The sequence below is a fragment of the Musca vetustissima genome, unplaced genomic scaffold (genome assembly GCF_032173495.1).
Source record: "Musca vetustissima isolate MV318-11 ecotype Yass unplaced genomic scaffold, APGP_CSIRO_Mvet_v1 utg28568, whole genome shotgun sequence".
In the NCBI taxonomy this organism is placed as follows: Eukaryota; Metazoa; Arthropoda; class Insecta; order Diptera; family Muscidae; genus Musca; species Musca vetustissima.
The window spans coordinates 37,298-54,915 of NW_026884392.1; the positions used below are offsets into that span (position 1 = coordinate 37,298).

The following is a 17,618-nucleotide window of genomic DNA, read 5'->3' on the forward strand; positions in this document are numbered from 1 at the left end:
TCCACGCCTAGATACGTTTATGGAGGCTTTAATTTTTTTTCTAATTCCTCGCCTATGTTCCTATATGTAGACCTTAATAATGTCTTTAAAAATCCACGCCTATATGCCTATATGGACACCTTGAAAATGTCTTTAAAAATCCACACCTAGATGCCTATATGGAGAATTTAAAAATATCTTTAAAAATCCACGCCTATGTTAAAAATCCCAAAAAATGTCTTTAAAAATCCACGCCTATGTTATGAATATATCCTAAAACGACCATCACATGACTATACAAAAGTATAAAATGCAACCTTGCCGCGTGTTGGTTCTCAACTTCGTTTCGAATTTCGAAAACTAATATTGGGATAATAGCGTGTAGCCTACAACCTATTGGGTTTGTTTCCGTACTAATAACAACCGTTTAATATGCTGCAAAACGCTGGTAGTGCCGACCAGAGAACGCACTGCATTATCTATCATTACAAGTAATACCTCGCTAAACAAGCTTCAACCTTTGATATCGTTCCTAAGTAATGGAGATTACAGGTTAAGCAATTTCCGGATCGAGGAAAAATTGAACCCCCAAAAAAGAAAAATTCTATTATTCAAGTATGAATAGACCTGTTCATAGTTTTTCAAAATATATTTATTTATGATGGACTAACTAAATATATTTGCTTATTTCATTATAATAGCCTCAACTAATCACTGCAGGATTAATTTATTTTCTCAACAAAAATATAAACAGTCTTAAAACGAAATTAAACTACAATTATTTACGAAGATTCCAATTTTATCAAATTATTCCAATAATAAAGGTTTTGTGGCACCCTTCTTCACCTTAATGTTGCAGACAAAGCAAGCAATAGAATCGCCTTCGGCATCTTCCAAAGAAACTTGGACAGCAACGGAAATCTCAGGATATGAAGATTCAACATAGAAGTTAAAAGCGTAGACGACATCTTCGGTCTTATCGATGGGACAGGTGGCACCATACATAAGATTATCACAAACACTGGCCACCTCTTTGGGTAATTCATAGGGCACAGTGATGCCCAAGGTGGTGGCATGGACAACGGCATTCAATTCACGAATGTTATCCTTGGCTAAATGGCGAACAAAAAGGAAAAAAGGGATTAGAAGGATTATTATTTAATTGGTGGGAACTTATGAAAAGTCGACAACTTACTTCCAACGAAATGGACATACATAACGGCTGTGGTACCCTTGACAACGTCACAAGGCATGTTCTCACATCCCACTACTTCCACACTAAGGGGTAAGGGTTGTCCTTTTTTGCCTGGAAATAAAAAGAAGGGGTTATAAATGTTAAAGAATATTTTCTTAAGGACCACCTGATATCTAGGCGTGGATTTTTTAAATAAATTTTCTTAAGGACCACCTGATATCTAGGCGTGGATTTTTTAAATAAATTTTCTTAAGGACCACCTGATATCTAGGCGTGGATTTTTTAAATAAATTTTCTTAAGGACCACCTGATATCTAGGCGTGGATTTTTTAAATAAATTTTCTTAAGGACCACCTGATATCTAGGCGTGGATTTTTTAATAAATTTTCTTAAGGACCACCAGCATTATAGGTGGGGATTTTTAAAACAAGCCTATATTGCAGGACCGTTTTTTTAAATATCTTTTCTTAAGGGCCAACTGTGCTTTTTAAAATCATTTTTTAAGGACCACCACAGCTTGGATTTTTTATTAAACGTTCTGCTCACTTTTTCACTTTCATTTCAATCACTTCAAACATCGACACTTGCAACTTACATTGCTTAACATCGGTGGCACCAATACCGGCAATCATTAGCGCAACTATGGTAAGAGCAACGAATTTCATTTTGAATTTTTATTATTTTTTTAAACGAATATTTTCTCGAATATTTATTCCGAACGATTTCAAATAAGACTATTCCTTTCCAAAACTTCAACAATGTTTATATACAAGTCATTGGGCGCCACTTTTTCCTAATCAAAACTTATCGCCTGATATTGTTGGTGGGCTTAGTAGGAATATTGAAAATCAATATTTAATAATCTGCACAGGTGTTCGATAATTCAAACAGTCATCGATTGCAGGTGTTTCAGTCAAGACAAATGTTAGCAACAAAATATTTTGGTCCTGCGATAAGATAAAACGCGCCAGCCACTGTTTACAATTTGAAATAAAATTCCAAATAAAATTCAAATAAAAGTTCCAAATCTACGTCAATTTATAAGCAAAGAAGAAGAAGAACTATTTTTTGTATTTGAATTTAATTACCAAAACAAATAGTTTTCAGCGAAAGTCAATGAAGTGATTTTTTTCTATTTATTGTTATAAATAATTGAACAGGTGTTCAAAATAGCCATAATTGAAAATTTTGATAAACCTATGGTATTATATTTAGTAATACCTCTAATACCCTAGGAACGGGGGAAATTGGAATTTCAACACAAATTTATAAGATAATGATATCATTATTCTAGTTGCTGGAATGGGGTCCTTAATTACATATATGACCTCTAGATATCCAAAAAATTTACGATTTCAATGTCAATGAGCCAACCTTGTCCTAATTATGATTAATGTTTCGGTAATCGGTGTTTGTTTTCGTCATAAAACAAAATATGCGGAAGAAAATTTTAGTCACAGATACGTGGGTTTCTATTTATATTCGGCATTTGAAAACGGATGTATTGCCTTCATATGAGAGGAGATAGGTTTAGAGAAATAAACTATTTAGATTATGTCAAAAATGTCATAACCGGTGACGAGTCATGTGTGTATGGCTATGACATTGAAACCAAAGCCAAATCGTTCTAATGGAACCCTACATGTCTGGATAAAAACTCTTTAAAAGTGCCATGCCTAGAGACCTTTATGGAGGCTTTAAAACAGTCTAGAGACCTTTATGGAGGCTTTAAAACTGTCTTTAAAAATCCACGCCTAGAGACATTTATGGAGGCTTTAAAACTGTCTTTAAAAATCCACGCCTAGAGACCTTTATGGAGGTTTTAAACCCGTCTTTAAAAATTCAAGCCTAGAGACCTTAATGGAGGCTTTAAAATAGTCGTTAAAACTCCACGCCTAGAGACCTTAATGGAGGCTTTAAAACAGTCTTTTTAAAATCCACGCCTAGAGACTTTTATCGATGTTTTAAAACACTCTTTTTTTAAAATCCACGCCTAGAGACTTTTATCGAGGTTTTAAAACACTCTTTAAAAACCCACGCCTAGAGCCCTTTATGGAGGCTTTAAAATAGTCATTAAAACTCCACGCCTAGAGCCCTTTATAGAGGCTTTAAAATAGTCGTTAAAACTCCACGCCTAGAGACCTTAATGGAGGCTTTAAAACAGTCTTTTTAAAATCCACGCCTAGAGACTTTTATCGAGGCTTCAAAACTCTCTTTAAAAATCCACGTTTAGACATATTTGTGGAGGCTTTAAAACAGTCTTTAAACATCCACGCTTAGAGACCTTTAAGGAGGCTTTAAAACAGTTTTTAAAAATCCACGCTTAGAGACATTCATGGAGGCTTTAAACCAGTCTTTAAAAATCCACGCCTAAAAACCAGTATGGAGGCTTTAAAACAGTCTTTAAAAATCCACGCTTAGATACACTCATGGAGGCTTTAAACCAGGCTTTGAAAATCCACGCCTAAAAACCAGTATGGAGGCTTTAAAACAGTCTTTAAAAATCCACGCCTAGATACATTTATGGAGGCATTAAACCAATCTTTAACCACGCCTTGATAAGTTTATGGAGGCTTCAAAAATGCCTTTAAAAATCCACCCCTAGATGAGTTTATGGAGGCTTCAAAAATGTCTTTAAAAATCCACACCTTGATAAGTTTATGGAGGCTTCAAAAATGTCTTTAAAAATCCATGCCTTGATAAGTTTATGGAGGCCTCAAAAATGTCTTTAAAAATTGACGCCTAGATACATTTATTGAGACTTTAAAAATTCTTTAAAAATCAACGCCTAGATAAATTTATAGAGGTTTTAAAAATTTGTAAAAAATCCACGCATAGATTAGTTTATGGGGCTTTAAAAAATTCCTTATTTGTTAATACAACCATCACATTACTATAAAAGAATATAAAATGCAACCCTGCCGCTTGTAGAATGCAACTTTGCCGATGGTTATACAGTGCTCAAAAAATACGGCATTACCATTACAGGTAACACTTCGCTAACAAAGTTTCAACCACCGATATTCGTAGGTAATGGTGGTTAAAAGTTAAACAAAGCAATTCCCGAATCGAAAAGCAATTTCACAAAAAAATAAATAAATAAAAAATAATTATATTCAATATGGATCCATAATATAGAAATGTTATTCCTAAATATTGTTTTTTAACAAAGGCTAAATATTTTTTTTCTTAGGTAAGTCAGCTCAATCCCTTTCTTGTTGTTTTAAAAAATAAAAACCAAACAATTTTTATTTTTAATATTGGGTTATGGTCACATTGATTATTTTCGGGAAAGGCAGAGAAGGCTATAGTTTCGGACTTCTTGGGAAATTGTCCCAGGGAGTCATGTATCACTCCACTAAACAAAAAAACTCTTCTTCCCCAACGTTCTCAACGTCAAGCCAAAGTACCTCTAGAGAATTCTCTAAAAGTCTCAGAAAATGTTGTGGCCGAACTTGAAACCATGTGTCAAAACTCCACTAATATGTGGCATTTGTTATCCCAAGCAAAAAACTAAGAGAACTGATGAGGATTTTGTGGCGAAATCCGTAACTATAGTCTTCTCTGCCTTTCCCGATAGTAATCAATGTGACCATAACCCACTTTAAAAATAAAAATCTTGTTGCTTTTATTTTTTAAAACAAAAAGAAAGGAATTGAGCTGGCTTACCTAAAAAAGTAAACAAAAACATCCCTACAAACAAATGCCACACTGAATCTAGGCTAAATATATTTACATATATATTTTTATTTTTCTTTTGTAATAGCCTAAATTATTTTTGGATTATTTTTGTTATTCAACAAAAGTATACACAGTCGTAAAACGAAATAAAACTACAATTATTTACAAAGATTCCATTGTTGTCAAATTATTCCAATAATAAAGGCTTTGTGGCACCCTTCTTCACCTTAATGTTGCAGACAAAACAGGCAATAGAATCGCCTTCGGCATCTATCAAAGAAATTTGGATACTGACAGGAATCTCAGGATATGTAGATTCAACATAGAAGTTAAACTTGTAAACGACATCTTCTGTCTTATCAATTGGACAGATGGCACCATACATAAGATTATCACAAACACTGGCCACCTCTTTGGGTAATTCGTAGGGTACCGTGATGCCCAAGGTGGTGGCATGGACAACAGCATTCAATTCACGAATATTATCCTTGGCTAAATGGCGAACAAAAAAAGGGTAAACAAGGGATTAGTTAGGGATGGACAAGAATTTTTGAAAATTTATGTACTTACTTCCAACGAAATGGACATACATAACAATTGTGGTACCCTTGACAATGTCACAGGGCATTTCTTCACATCCGACTACTTCCACATCAAGGGGGAAGGGTTGACCTTTTTTGCCTGGAAATAGAAAGATGTGTTCATAAATGTTAAAGCAAATTTTCGTAAGGGACAGCTGAGGTATATAGGCGTGATTTAAGGATTGTCGTCGAGGAGTTATTGTCGTCGATATTTTTTCCTAGAGGCCTCACGGCGTGGATTTTTAAAACAATTTTCTTAGAAACCACCTGACCTCTGGGCGTGAATTTTTTAAATAAATTTTCTTATAGACCACCTGACCTGTAGGACTGGATTTTTTACACAAATGTTCTTAGAGACCACCTGACCTCTAGGCGTTGATTTTTTAAAGAAATTTTCTTAGAGACCACCTCTAGGCGTGGATTTTTTTAATAAATTTTCATAGAGACCTCTAGGCGTGGTTTGTTAAATACCTCTAGGCGTGGATTTTTTTAAATACTTTCTCATAGAGACCACCTGACTTCTATGAGTAGATTTTTTAAATTAATTTTCTTAGAGCACCTGACCTCAAGGCGTGGATTTTTTAAATACTTTTTCTTAGAGACCACCTGACCTCTAGGCCTGAATTTTTTTAAATAAATTTTCTTAGAGACCACCTGACCTCTAGGCGTGGATTTTTTTAATAAATTTTCTTAGAGGCCACCAGCAATATAGACGTGGAGTTTTTAATATAAGTTTTCTTAGACGCCACCTGACCTCTAGGCGTGGTTTTTTTAAATACCCTTTTCTTAGAGACCACTTGAACTCTAGGCGTTCTTTTTTTAAATACATTTTCTTTGACACCACCTGACCTCTAGGCGTGGTTTTTTAAATACCTTTTTCTTAGAGACCACTTGAACTCTAGGCGTTATTTTTTTAAATAAATTTTCTTAGACACCACCTGACCTCTAGGCGTGGTTTTTTAAATACCTTTTTCTTAGAGACCACCTGACCTCTAGGAGTGAATTTTTTAAACAAAATTTCTTAGAGACCACCTGACCTCTAAGAGGGGATTTTTTAAATAAATTTTGGTAGAGACCACCTGACCTCTAAGAGTGGATTTTTTAAATAAATTTACTTAGAGACCACCTGACCTCTAGGCCTGTTTTTTTAAATAAATTTTCTTAGAGACCACCTGACCTCTAGGCGTGGTTTATTTAAATACCTTTTTCTTAGAGACCACTTGAACTCTAGGCTTGGTTTTTTTAAATAAATTTTCTTACAGACCACCTGACCGCAAAGAGTGGATTTTTTAAATAAATTTTCGTAGAGACCACCTGACCTCTAAGAGTGGAGTTTTTAAATTTTCTTAGAGATCACCTGACCACTAAGAGTGGATTTTTTAAATAAATTTTCTTAGCGACCACCTGACCTCTAGGCGTGAATATTTTAAATAAATTTTCTTAGCGACCACCTGACCTCTAGGCGTGAATATTTTAAATAAATTTTCTTAGAGACCACCTGACGTCTAGGCGTGAATTTTTTAAATAAATTTTCGTAGAGACCACCTGACCTCTAAGAGTGGAGTTTTTAAATAAATTTTCTTAGAGACCACCTGACCTCTAGGCCTGTTTTTTAAATAAATTTTCTTAGAGATCACCTGGCCTCTAGGCGTGGATTTTTTTAAATAAATTTTTTTAGAGGCCACCAGCAATAAAATAAAATAAGTTTTCTTAGATACCACCTGACCACTAAGCGTGGTTTTTTTAAATACCTTTTTCTTAGAGACCACCTGACCTCTAAGAGTGGATTTTTTAAATAAATTTTCTTAGCGACCACCTTACCTCTAGGCGTGAATATTTTAAATAAATTTTCTTAGAGACCACCTGACCTCTAGGCGTGAATTTTTTAAAAAAATTTTCTTAGAGACCACCTGACCTCTAGGCGTGAATTTTTGAAATAAATTTTCTTAGACACCACCTGACCTCTAGGCGTGTTTTTTTTTAAATACCTTTTTCGTAGACACCACCTGACCTCTAGGCGTGGTTTTTTTAAATACCTTTTTCTTAGAGACCACCTGTCCTCTGGGCGTGTTTTTTTAAATTAATTTATTTGGAGACTACCAGTTATATCGATTGAATCACTTCATTTAGAAAATCGGCACTTTGAACTTACATTCCTTAACATCGGTGGCACCAATACCGGCAATCATTAAGGCAACGATGGTCAAAATAACGTATTTCATTTCGATTTTTGTATTAACTTTTTCCCCGAACGTTTATTCCGAATGTCTTCAAATTAGACTGTTTCATTTAACACCATCAACAACATTTTTATAATTTGCACTGGTGCTACTTTTTTTCCTAATCAAAAATAGAATTTTAGTATTAAATAACCTTAACAGGTGTTCGAAAATTCGAAGAGTCACGGATTGGAAGTGTTTCAGTACATACAAAAACAAATACAGAAACATATTAGCACCAAAATATTTCGATCTAGCGATAAGATAACGTGGGACTACTGTTCATATTCCCAATAAAATTTCTTAGGATTTTCTCAGACAAATCTATGTCGAAGTGTCATCGATTGGATGTGTTTCAGTACATACAAAAACAAATACAGAAACATATTAGCTACAAAATATTTCGATCTCGCGATAAGATAACGTGGGGCTACTGTTCATAATTCCCAATAAAATGTCTTAGGATTTTCTCAGACAAATCTATGTCGAAGTGTCATCGATTGGATGTGTTTCAGTACATACAAAAACAAATACAGAAACATATTAGCTACAAAATATTTCGATCTCGCGATAAGATAACGTGGGGCTACTGTTCATAATTCCCAATAAAATGTCTTAGGATTTTCTCAGACAACTACGTTAATTTATAATCAAATAAGAAGAAGAACTATTTATTGTATTTCGAATTTATTGCCAAAACAAATAATTGTCAGCGAAAGTCAGTGGAGTGAAGTGATTGTTGAACTTCTTGTTATTACCTGGGGACAGGTGTTCAAAATGGCCATAATTGAAAGTTTAATATACCTAGGGTATATAGGGAACATGGACAACTGCAATCTCAATTAGTTTTTGATAAGATAATGTTATAGGGTACTTGATTCCAATTAGTAGAGTGGTGTCGTTTAGTAAAATACATTAGTAATCTATTTAATAATTTACGATTTCAATATCAATGCGCCAAACCCCCCCTTGTTTTGCGATAATGTAGGGTAGAACATTTTAGTCATAGACATGTTGATTTCTATTTATATTCGACATTGGAAAATGAATTGATTGTATTCATGACGAATCATGGGCGTAGAGACCTAGATACCTTTAAAGGAGGCTTTAAAACAGTCTTTAAAAATCCACGCCTAGAGACCTTTATGGAGGCTTTAAAACAGTCTTTAAAAATCCACGCCTAGAGACCTTTATGGAGGCTTTAAAACAGTCTTTAAAAATCCACGCCTAGAGACCTTTATGGAGGCTTTAAAACAGTCTTTAAAAATCCACGTTTAGAGACCTTTATGGAGGCTTTAAAACAGTCTTTAAAAATCCACGTCTAGAGACCTTTATGAAGGCTTTAAAACAGTCTTTAAAAATCCACGTCTAGAGACCTTTATGGAGGCTTTAAAACAGTCTTTAAAAATCCACGCCTAGAGACCTTTATGGAGGCTTTAAAACAGTCTTTAAAAATCCACGCCTAGAAACCTTTATGGAGGCTTTAAAACAGTCTTTAAAAATCCACGCCTAGAGAGCTTTATGGAGGCTTTAAAACAGTCTTTAAAAATCCAATCTAAGAGACCTTTATGGTGGCTTTAAAACAGTCTTTAAAAATCCACGCCTAGAGACCTTTATGGAGGCTTTAAAACAGTCTTTAAAAATCCAATCTAATAGACCTTTATGGTGGCTTTAAAACAGTCTTTAAAAATCCACTCCTAGAGAGCTTTATGGAGGCTTTAAAACAGTCTTTAAAAATCCACACCTAGAGAGCTTTATGGAGGCTTTAAAACAGTCTTTAAAAATCCACGCCTAGAGACCTTTAATGGGGGCTTTAAAACAGTCTTTAAAAATCCACGCCTAGATACCTTTAATGAAGGCTTTAAAACAGTCTTTAAAAATGCACTCCTAGAGACCTTTATGGAGGCTTTAAAACAGTCTTTAAAAATCCACGCCTAGATACCTTTAATGAAGGTGTTGAGGCGAGGGGTTTGGTCTACTCCTCGCCGTGGTGGTGTGTGTGTGGTTGGGGTGTTCAATGTATTTACTCAAGGGAGCGGGGTGCAGGCGACAACAAGAGAACTCCCAAGCAGTTAATGGCGTATGGTAAAGAAAAGAAAGTTCGAAAGAAATAAAACGCAAGAATGATTAGTTTAATAATCTTAATAAAAGACTTGGTTTATTGGTGGTATTCTTTTCTTAAAACAACAAATAAATTACCTCTTGTAATTTATGGTGGCGGCGCTGAGACCTGTTAATAACGCGTAGACGTTACTTCTACGGTTAGACGACCAGTTAACTCTAAGGAGGTTAAACGACAATAATAAGGAAAAGAATACCACCAATAAATCCAAGATAATTAGAATAATTTAACTAATACTTTCTTGTGTTTTATTTCTTTGAACCTTTTCTTTTCCATTTACACCATTAACTGCTTGGGAGCTCTCGTTGTCGTTTCACCCCGCTCCCTTGAGTTAATACATTGATCACCCCCCAACCACGCACAAACATCACCACAGCGAGGAGTAGACCAAACCCCCCGCCTAAACAGAAGGCTTTAAAACAGTCTTTAAAAATCCACTCCTAGAGACCTTTATGGAGGCTTTAAAACAGTCTTAAAAAATCCAATCTAAGAGACCTTTATGGAGGCTTTAAAACAGTCTTTAAAAATCCAATCTAAGAGACTTTTATGGTGGCTTTAAAACATTCTTTAAAAATCCACTCCTAGAGACCTTTATGGAGGCTTTAAAACAGTCTTAAAAAATCCACGCCTATAGACATTCATGGAGGCTTTAAAAAAAGTCTTTAAAAATCCACGCCTAGAAACCTTTTAAAACAGTCTTTAAAAATCCACGCCTAGAGACATTCATGGAAGCTTTAAAACAGTCTTTAAAAATCCACGCCTAGAGACATTCATGGAAGCTTTAAAACAGTCTGTAAAAATCCACGCCTAGAGACATTCATGGAAGCTTTAAAACGGTCTTTAAAAATCCACGCCTAGAGACATTCATGGAAGCTTTAAAACAGTCTTTAAAAATCCACGCCTAGATAAGTTTATGAAGGCATTAAAGAATTCTTTAAAAATCCACGCCTAGAGACCTTTATGGAGGCTTTAAAACAGTCTTTAAAAATGCATGCCTAGATAAGTTTATGAAGGCTTTAAAAAATTCTTTAAAAATCCTCGCCTAGATAAGTTTATGAAGACTTTAAAAATTTGTAAAAAATCCACGCCTAGATAAGTTTATAGAGACTTTAAAAATTTATAAAAAATCCACGCCTTGATAAGTTTATGGAGGCTTTAAAAAATTCTTTAAAAATCCATGCCTAGATATGTTTATGAAGGATTTCAAAATGTTTAATTTCTTAAAACAACCATCACATTACTATAAAAGAATATAAAATGCAACCCTGCCGCTTGTAGAATGCAACCTTGCCGATGGTAATGCAGTGCTCAAAAAGTACGGCATTACCATTACAGGTAACACTTCGCTAACATAGTTTCAACCACCGATATCATTCCTAGGTAATGGTGGTTAAAGGTTAAACAAAGCAATTACCAAATCGAATTGACCACAAAAAAAAAAAAAAAAAAATAAATAAATAAAAAATAATTATATTCAATATGGATCCATTATATCGAAATGTTATTCATAAATATTTTTTTAACAAAGGCTAAATATTTTTTTAGGTAAGTCAGCTCAATCCCTTTCTTGTTGTTTTAAAAAATAAAAACCAAACATTTTTATTTTTAAAGTGGTTTATGGTCACATTGATTACTTTCGGGAAAGGCAGAGAAGACTATAGTTTCGGACTTCGCCACAAAATCCTCATCAGTTCTCTTAGTTTTTTTGCTTGGGATAACAAATGCCACACTGAAGCCTAAATTAATCACTGCAGGATTTATTTACTTTTTATTTATTAAACAAAAGTATACACAGCCTTTAAACGAATGTAAACTACAATTATTTACAAAGATTCCAATGTTATTTAATTATTCCAATAATAAAGGTTTGGTGGCACCCTTCTTCACCTTAATGTTGCAGACAAAACAGGCAATAGAATCGCCTTCGGCATCTATCAAAGAAATTTGTATACCGACAGGAATCTCAGGATATGTAGATTCAACAAAGAAGTTAAACTTGTAAACGACATCTTCAGTCTTATCAATTGGACAGATGGCACCATACATAAGATTATCACAAACACTGGCCACTTCTTTGGGTAATTCATAGGGTACCGTGATGCCCAAGGTGGTGGCATGGACAACAGCATTCAATTCACGAATATTATCCTTGGCTAAATGGCGAACAAAAAATTGGAAAACAGGGGATTAGTTAGGGATGGGCAAGAATTTTTGAAAATTTTCGTACTTACTTCCAACGAAATGGACATACATAACGATTGTGGTACCCTTGACAATGTCACATGGCATTTGTTCACATCCGACTACTTCCACACCAAGGGGGAAGGGTTGACCTTTTTTGCCTGGAAATAGAAAGATGTGTTCATAAATGTTAAAGTATATTTTCTTAAGGGACAGCTGAGGTATATAGGCGTGATTTAAGGATTGTCGTCGATGAGTTATTGCCGTTGATATTTTTTCCTAGAGGCCATAAGGCTTGGATAAAAAAAAATCTTAGAAACCACCAGCAATATAGGAGTGAATTTTTTAAATAAATCCTCTAGAGACCACCAACACTTACTCGTGGATTTTTTTTAAGTAAAATTTATATTTTTTTAATAAATTATCTTAGTGACAACCAGCATTATAGATGTGGAGTTTTTAAAATAAATTTTCTTAAAGACCACCTGACCTCTAGGCGTGGATTTTTTTAATAAATTTTCTTTTGTCTTTAAATTTTCTTAGAGACCACCTGACCTCTAGGCGTGGATTTTTTTTAATAAATTTTCTTAGACACCGCCTGACCTCTGGCGTGGATTTTTTTACTAAATTTTCTTAGACACCACCTGACCTCTAGGCGTGGTTTTTTTTAATACCTTTTTCTTAGAGACCACTTGAACTCTAGGCGTGGTTTTTTATATAAATTTTCTTAGACACCACCTGACCTCTAGGCGTGGTTTTTTTAATAAATTTTCTTAGAGACTACCTGACCTCTAGGCGTGGATTTTTTTAAATAAATTTTCTTAGACACCACCTGACCTCTAGGCGTGGTTTTTTTTTAATAAATTTTCTTAAGGACCACCTGATATCTAGGCGTGGATTTTTTAAATAAATTTTCTTAAGGACCACCTGATATCTAGGCGTGGATTTTTTAAATAAATTTTCCTAAGGACCACCTGATATCTAGGCGTGGATTTTTTAAATAAATTTTCTTAAGGACCACCTGATATTTATGCGTGGATTTTTTAAGTAAATTTTCTCAAGGACCACCTGATATCTAGGCGTGGATTTTTTAAGTAAATTTTCTTAAGGACCACCTGATATCTATGCGTGGATTTTTTAAGTAAATTTTCTCAAGGACCACCTGATATCTAGGCGTGGATTTTTTAAGTAAATTTTCTTAAGGACCACCTGATATCTAGGCGTGGATTTTTTAAATAAATTTTCTTAAGGACCACCTGATCTAGGCGTGAATTTTTTAAATTAATTTTCTTAAGGACCACCTGATATCTAGGCGTGGATTTTTTAAATAAATTTTCTTAGAGACCACCTGACCTCTAAGAGTGGTTTTTTTAAATACCTTTTTCTTAGAGACCACCTGACCTCTAAGAGTGGATTTTTAAACAAATTTTCTTAGAGACCACCTGACCTCTAAGAGTGGATTTTTGAAATAAATTTTCTTAAGGACCACCTGACCTCTAGGAGTGGATTTTTTAAACACTTTTTCTGAGAGACCACCTGACCTCTAGGCGTGGTTTTTTAAATAAATTTTCTTAGAGGCCACCTGACCTCTAGGCCTGTTTTGTTTAAATAAATTTTCTTAAAGACCACCTGACCTCTAGGCCTGTTTTGTTTAAATAAATTTTCTTAAAGACCACCTGACCTCTAGTTGTGGTTTTTTAAATTAATTTATTTGGAGACTACCAGCTATATCGATTGAATCACATTTCTTAAAAATCGGCACTTTGAACTTACATTCCTTAACATCGGTGGCACCAATACCGGCAATCATTAAGGCAACGATGGTCAAAATAACGTATTTCATTTCGATTTTTGAATTAACTTTTTTCCCGAACGTTTATTCCGAATGTCTTCAAATTAGACTGTTTCTTTTAAGACCACCAACAATATTTTTATAATTTGCACTGGTGCTACTTTTTTCCTAATCAAAAATTGTCATCTGATATTGTTGGTGGGCTTAGTATCAAATAGAATTTTAATATTAAATAACCGTAACAGGTGTTCGAAAATTCGAAGAGTCATCGATTGGAAGTGTTTCAGTACATACAAAAACAAATACAGAAACATATTAGCACCAAAATATTTCGATTTCGCGATAAGATAACGTGGGACTACTGTTCATATTCCCAATAAAATTTCTTAGGATTTTCTCAGACAAATCTATGTCGAAGTGTCATCGATTGGATGTGTTTCAGTACATACAAAAACAAATACAGAAACATATTAGCTACAAAATATTTCGATCTCGCGATAAGATAACGTGGGGCTACTGTTCATAATTACCAATAAAATGTCTTAGGATTAATTTATAATCAAATAAGAAGAAGAACTATTTATTGTATTAATTACCAAAACAAATAATTGTCAGCGAAAGTCAGTGGAGTGAAGTGATTATTGAACTTCTTGTTATTACCCGGGAACAGGTGTTCAAAATGGCCATAATTGAAAGTTTAATAAACCCAGGGTATTATAGGGAACATGGACAACTACAATCTCAATTAGTTTTTGATAAGATAATGTTATAGGGCACTTTACTTCAATTGGTAGAATGGTGTCGTTTAGTAAAATACATTTATAATCTAATTAATAATTTACGATTTCAATATCAATGAGCCAAACCCCCCCTTGTTTTGCGATAATGTAGGGTAGAACATTTTAGTCATAGACATGTTGATTTCTATTTATATTCGACATTGGAAAATGAATTGATTGCACTCATGACGAATCATGTGCATAGAGACTTAGATACCTTTAATGGAGGCTTTAAAACAGTCTTTAAAAATCCACGCCTAGATACCTTTATGGAGGCTTTAAAACAGTCTTTAAAAATCCACTCCTAGAGACCTTTATGGAGGCTTTAAAACAGTCTTTAAAAATCCACGCCTAGAGACCTTTATGGAGGCTTTAAAACAGTCTTTAAAAATCCACGCCTAGAGACCTTTATGGAGGCTTTAAAACAGTCTTTAAAAATCCAAAATTTAAAACAGTCTTTAAAAATCCACGCCTAGAGACCTTTATGGAGGCTTTAAAACAGTCTTTAAAAATCCAAAATTTAAAACAGTCTTTAAAAATCCACGCCTAGAGACCTTTATGGAGGCTTTAAAACAGTCTTTAAAAATCCACGCCTAGAGACCTTTATGGAGGCTTTAAAACAGTCTTTAAAAATCCACGCCTAGAGACCTTTATGGAGGCTTTAAAACAGTCTTTAAAAATCCACGCCTAGAGACCTTTATGGAGGCTTTAAAACAGTCTTTAAAAATCCACGCCTAGAGACCTTTATGGAGGCTTTAAAACAGTCTTTAAAAATCCAGAGACCTTTAGAGGCTTTAAAACCTTTATGGAGGCTTTAAAACAGTCTTTAAAAATGGAGGCTTTAAAACCGTTTTAAAAACCCACGCTTAGAAACCTTTATGGAGGCTTTAAAACAGTCTTAAAAAATCCACGCCTAGAGACCTTTATGGAGGCTATAGAAGTCCACGCCTAGAGTGGCTTATGGAGGCTTTAAAACAGTCTTTAAAAATCCACGCCTAGAGACCTTTATGGAGGCTTTAAAACAGTCTTTAAAAATCCACGCCTAGAGACCTTTATGGAGGCTTTAAAACAGTCTTTAAAAATCCACGCCTAGAGACCTTTATGGAGGCTTTAAAACAGTCTTTAAAAATCCACGCCTAGAGACCTTTATGGAGGCTTTAAAACAGTCTTTAAAAATCCACGCCTAGAGACCTTTATGGAGGCTTTAAAACAGTCTTTAAAAATCCACGCCTAGAGACCTTTATGGAGGCTTTAAAACAGTCTTTAAAAATCCACGCCTAGAGACCTTTATGGAGGCTTTAAAACAGTCTTTAAAAATCCACGCCTAGAGACCTTTATGGAGGCTTTAAAACAGTCTTTAAAAATCCACGCCTAGAGACCTTTATGGAGGCTTTAAAACAGTCTTTAAAAATCCACGCCTAGAGACCTTTATGGAGGCTTTAAAACAGTCTTTAAAAATCCACGCCTAGAGACCTTTATGGAGGCTTTAAAACAGTCTTTAAAAATCCACGCCTAGAGACCTTTATGGAGGCTTTAAAACAGTCTTTAAAAATCCACGCCTAGAGACCTTTATGGAGGCTTTAAAACAGTCTTTAAAAATCCACGCCTAGAGACCTTTATGGAGGCTTTAAAACAGTCTTTAAAAATCCACGCCTAGAGACCTTTATGGAGGCTTTAAAACAGTCTTTAAAAATCCACGCCTAGAGACCTTTATGGAGGCTTTAAAACAGTCTTTAAAAATCCACGCCTAGAGACCTTTATGGAGGCTTTAAAACAGTCTTTAAAAATCCACGCCTAGAGACCTTTATGGAGGCTTTAAAACAGTCTTTAAAAATCCACGCCTAGATACCTTTAATGGAGGCTTTAAAACAGTCTTTAAAAATCTGCAACCCTGCCGCTTGTAGAATGCAACTTTGCCGATGGTAATACAGTGCTTAAAAAATACTGCATTACCATTACAGGTAACACTTCGCTAACAAAGTTTCAACCACCGATATTCGTAGGTAATGGTGGTAGGTAGTGGTAAACAAAGCAATTCCCGAATCGAAAAGCAATTTCACAAAAAAATAAATAAAAAAAAAAATTATTATATTCAATATGGATCCATAATATAGAAATGTTATTCCTAAATATTGTTTTTTTAACAAAGGCTAAATATTTTTTTCTTAGGTAAGTCAGCTCAATCCCTTTCTTGTTGTTTTAAAAAATAGAAACCAAACAATTTTTATTTTTAATATTGGGTTATGGTCACATTGATTATTTTCGGGAAAGGCAGATAAGACATTAGTTTCGGACTTCTTGGGAAATTGTTCCAGGAAATTGTCTTCTTCCCAAACGTTCTCAACGTCAAGCCAAAGTACCTCTAGAGAATTCTCTAAAAGTATCAGAAAATGTTGTGGCCGAACTTGAAACCATGTGTCAAAACTCCACTAATATCGCTGTTATGCGATGGCCATTCAAATGACCGTGCTGTCGTCTATTTTTAGATTCAGTGTGGCATTTGTTATCCCAAGCAAAAAACTAAGAGAACTGATGAGGATTTTGTGGCGAAATCCGTAACTATAGTCTTCTCTGCCTTTCCCGATAGTAATCAATGTGACCATAACCCACTTTAAAAATAAAAATCTTGTTGCTTTTATTTTTTAAAACAAAAAGAAAGCTGGCTTACCTAAAAAAGTAAACAAAAACATCCCTACAAACAAATGCCACACTGAATCTAGGCTAAATATATTTACATATATATTTTTATTTTTCTTTTCTAATAGCCTAAATTAATCACTGTAGGATTATTATTATTTTTTATTAAACAAAATTATACACAGCCTTTAAACGAAAGTAAACTACAATTATTTACAAAGATTCCAATGTTATTTAATTATTCCAATAATAAAGGTTTTGTGGCACCCTTCTTCACCTTAATGTTGCAGACAAAACAGGCAATAGAATCGCCTTCGGCATCTATCAAAGAAATTTGGATACTGACAGGAATCTCAGGATATGTAGATTCAACATAGAAGTTAAACTTGTAAACGACATCCTCTGTCTTATCGATTGGACAGATGGCACCATACATAAGATTATCACAAACA

At 34.4% G+C, this 17,618-nt stretch overlaps 3 protein-coding genes across 3 annotated transcripts; all 3 read right to left on the bottom strand.

The window, feature by feature from the left end:
* Positions 1–786: 786 nt before the first annotated feature.
* LOC133331349 (NPC intracellular cholesterol transporter 2-like) lies at positions 787–1,839 on the bottom strand. Its single transcript, XM_061539746.1, has 3 exons — positions 1,770–1,839; positions 1,175–1,285; positions 787–1,091 (listed from the first exon to the last, which is right to left on the bottom strand). The coding sequence occupies exons 1-3, from the start codon at positions 1,837–1,839 to the stop codon at positions 787–789; spliced, it is 486 nt and encodes a 161-aa protein (XP_061395730.1).
* A 3,203-nt stretch (positions 1,840–5,042) lies between these two features.
* LOC133331348 (NPC intracellular cholesterol transporter 2 homolog a-like) lies at positions 5,043–7,658 on the bottom strand. The gene is made up of 3 exons (XM_061539745.1): positions 7,589–7,658; positions 5,426–5,536; positions 5,043–5,347 (listed from the first exon to the last, which is right to left on the bottom strand). Exons 1-3 carry the CDS (start codon positions 7,656–7,658, stop codon positions 5,043–5,045), a joined length of 486 nt encoding a protein of 161 aa, XP_061395729.1.
* A 3,967-nt stretch (positions 7,659–11,625) lies between these two features.
* LOC133331350 (NPC intracellular cholesterol transporter 2-like) lies at positions 11,626–13,782 on the bottom strand. The gene is made up of 3 exons (XM_061539747.1): positions 13,732–13,782; positions 12,009–12,119; positions 11,626–11,930 (listed from the first exon to the last, which is right to left on the bottom strand). Exons 1-3 carry the CDS (start codon positions 13,766–13,768, stop codon positions 11,626–11,628), a joined length of 453 nt encoding a protein of 150 aa, XP_061395731.1. The 5' UTR covers positions 13,769–13,782.
* Positions 13,783–17,618: the final 3,836 nt, after the last annotated feature.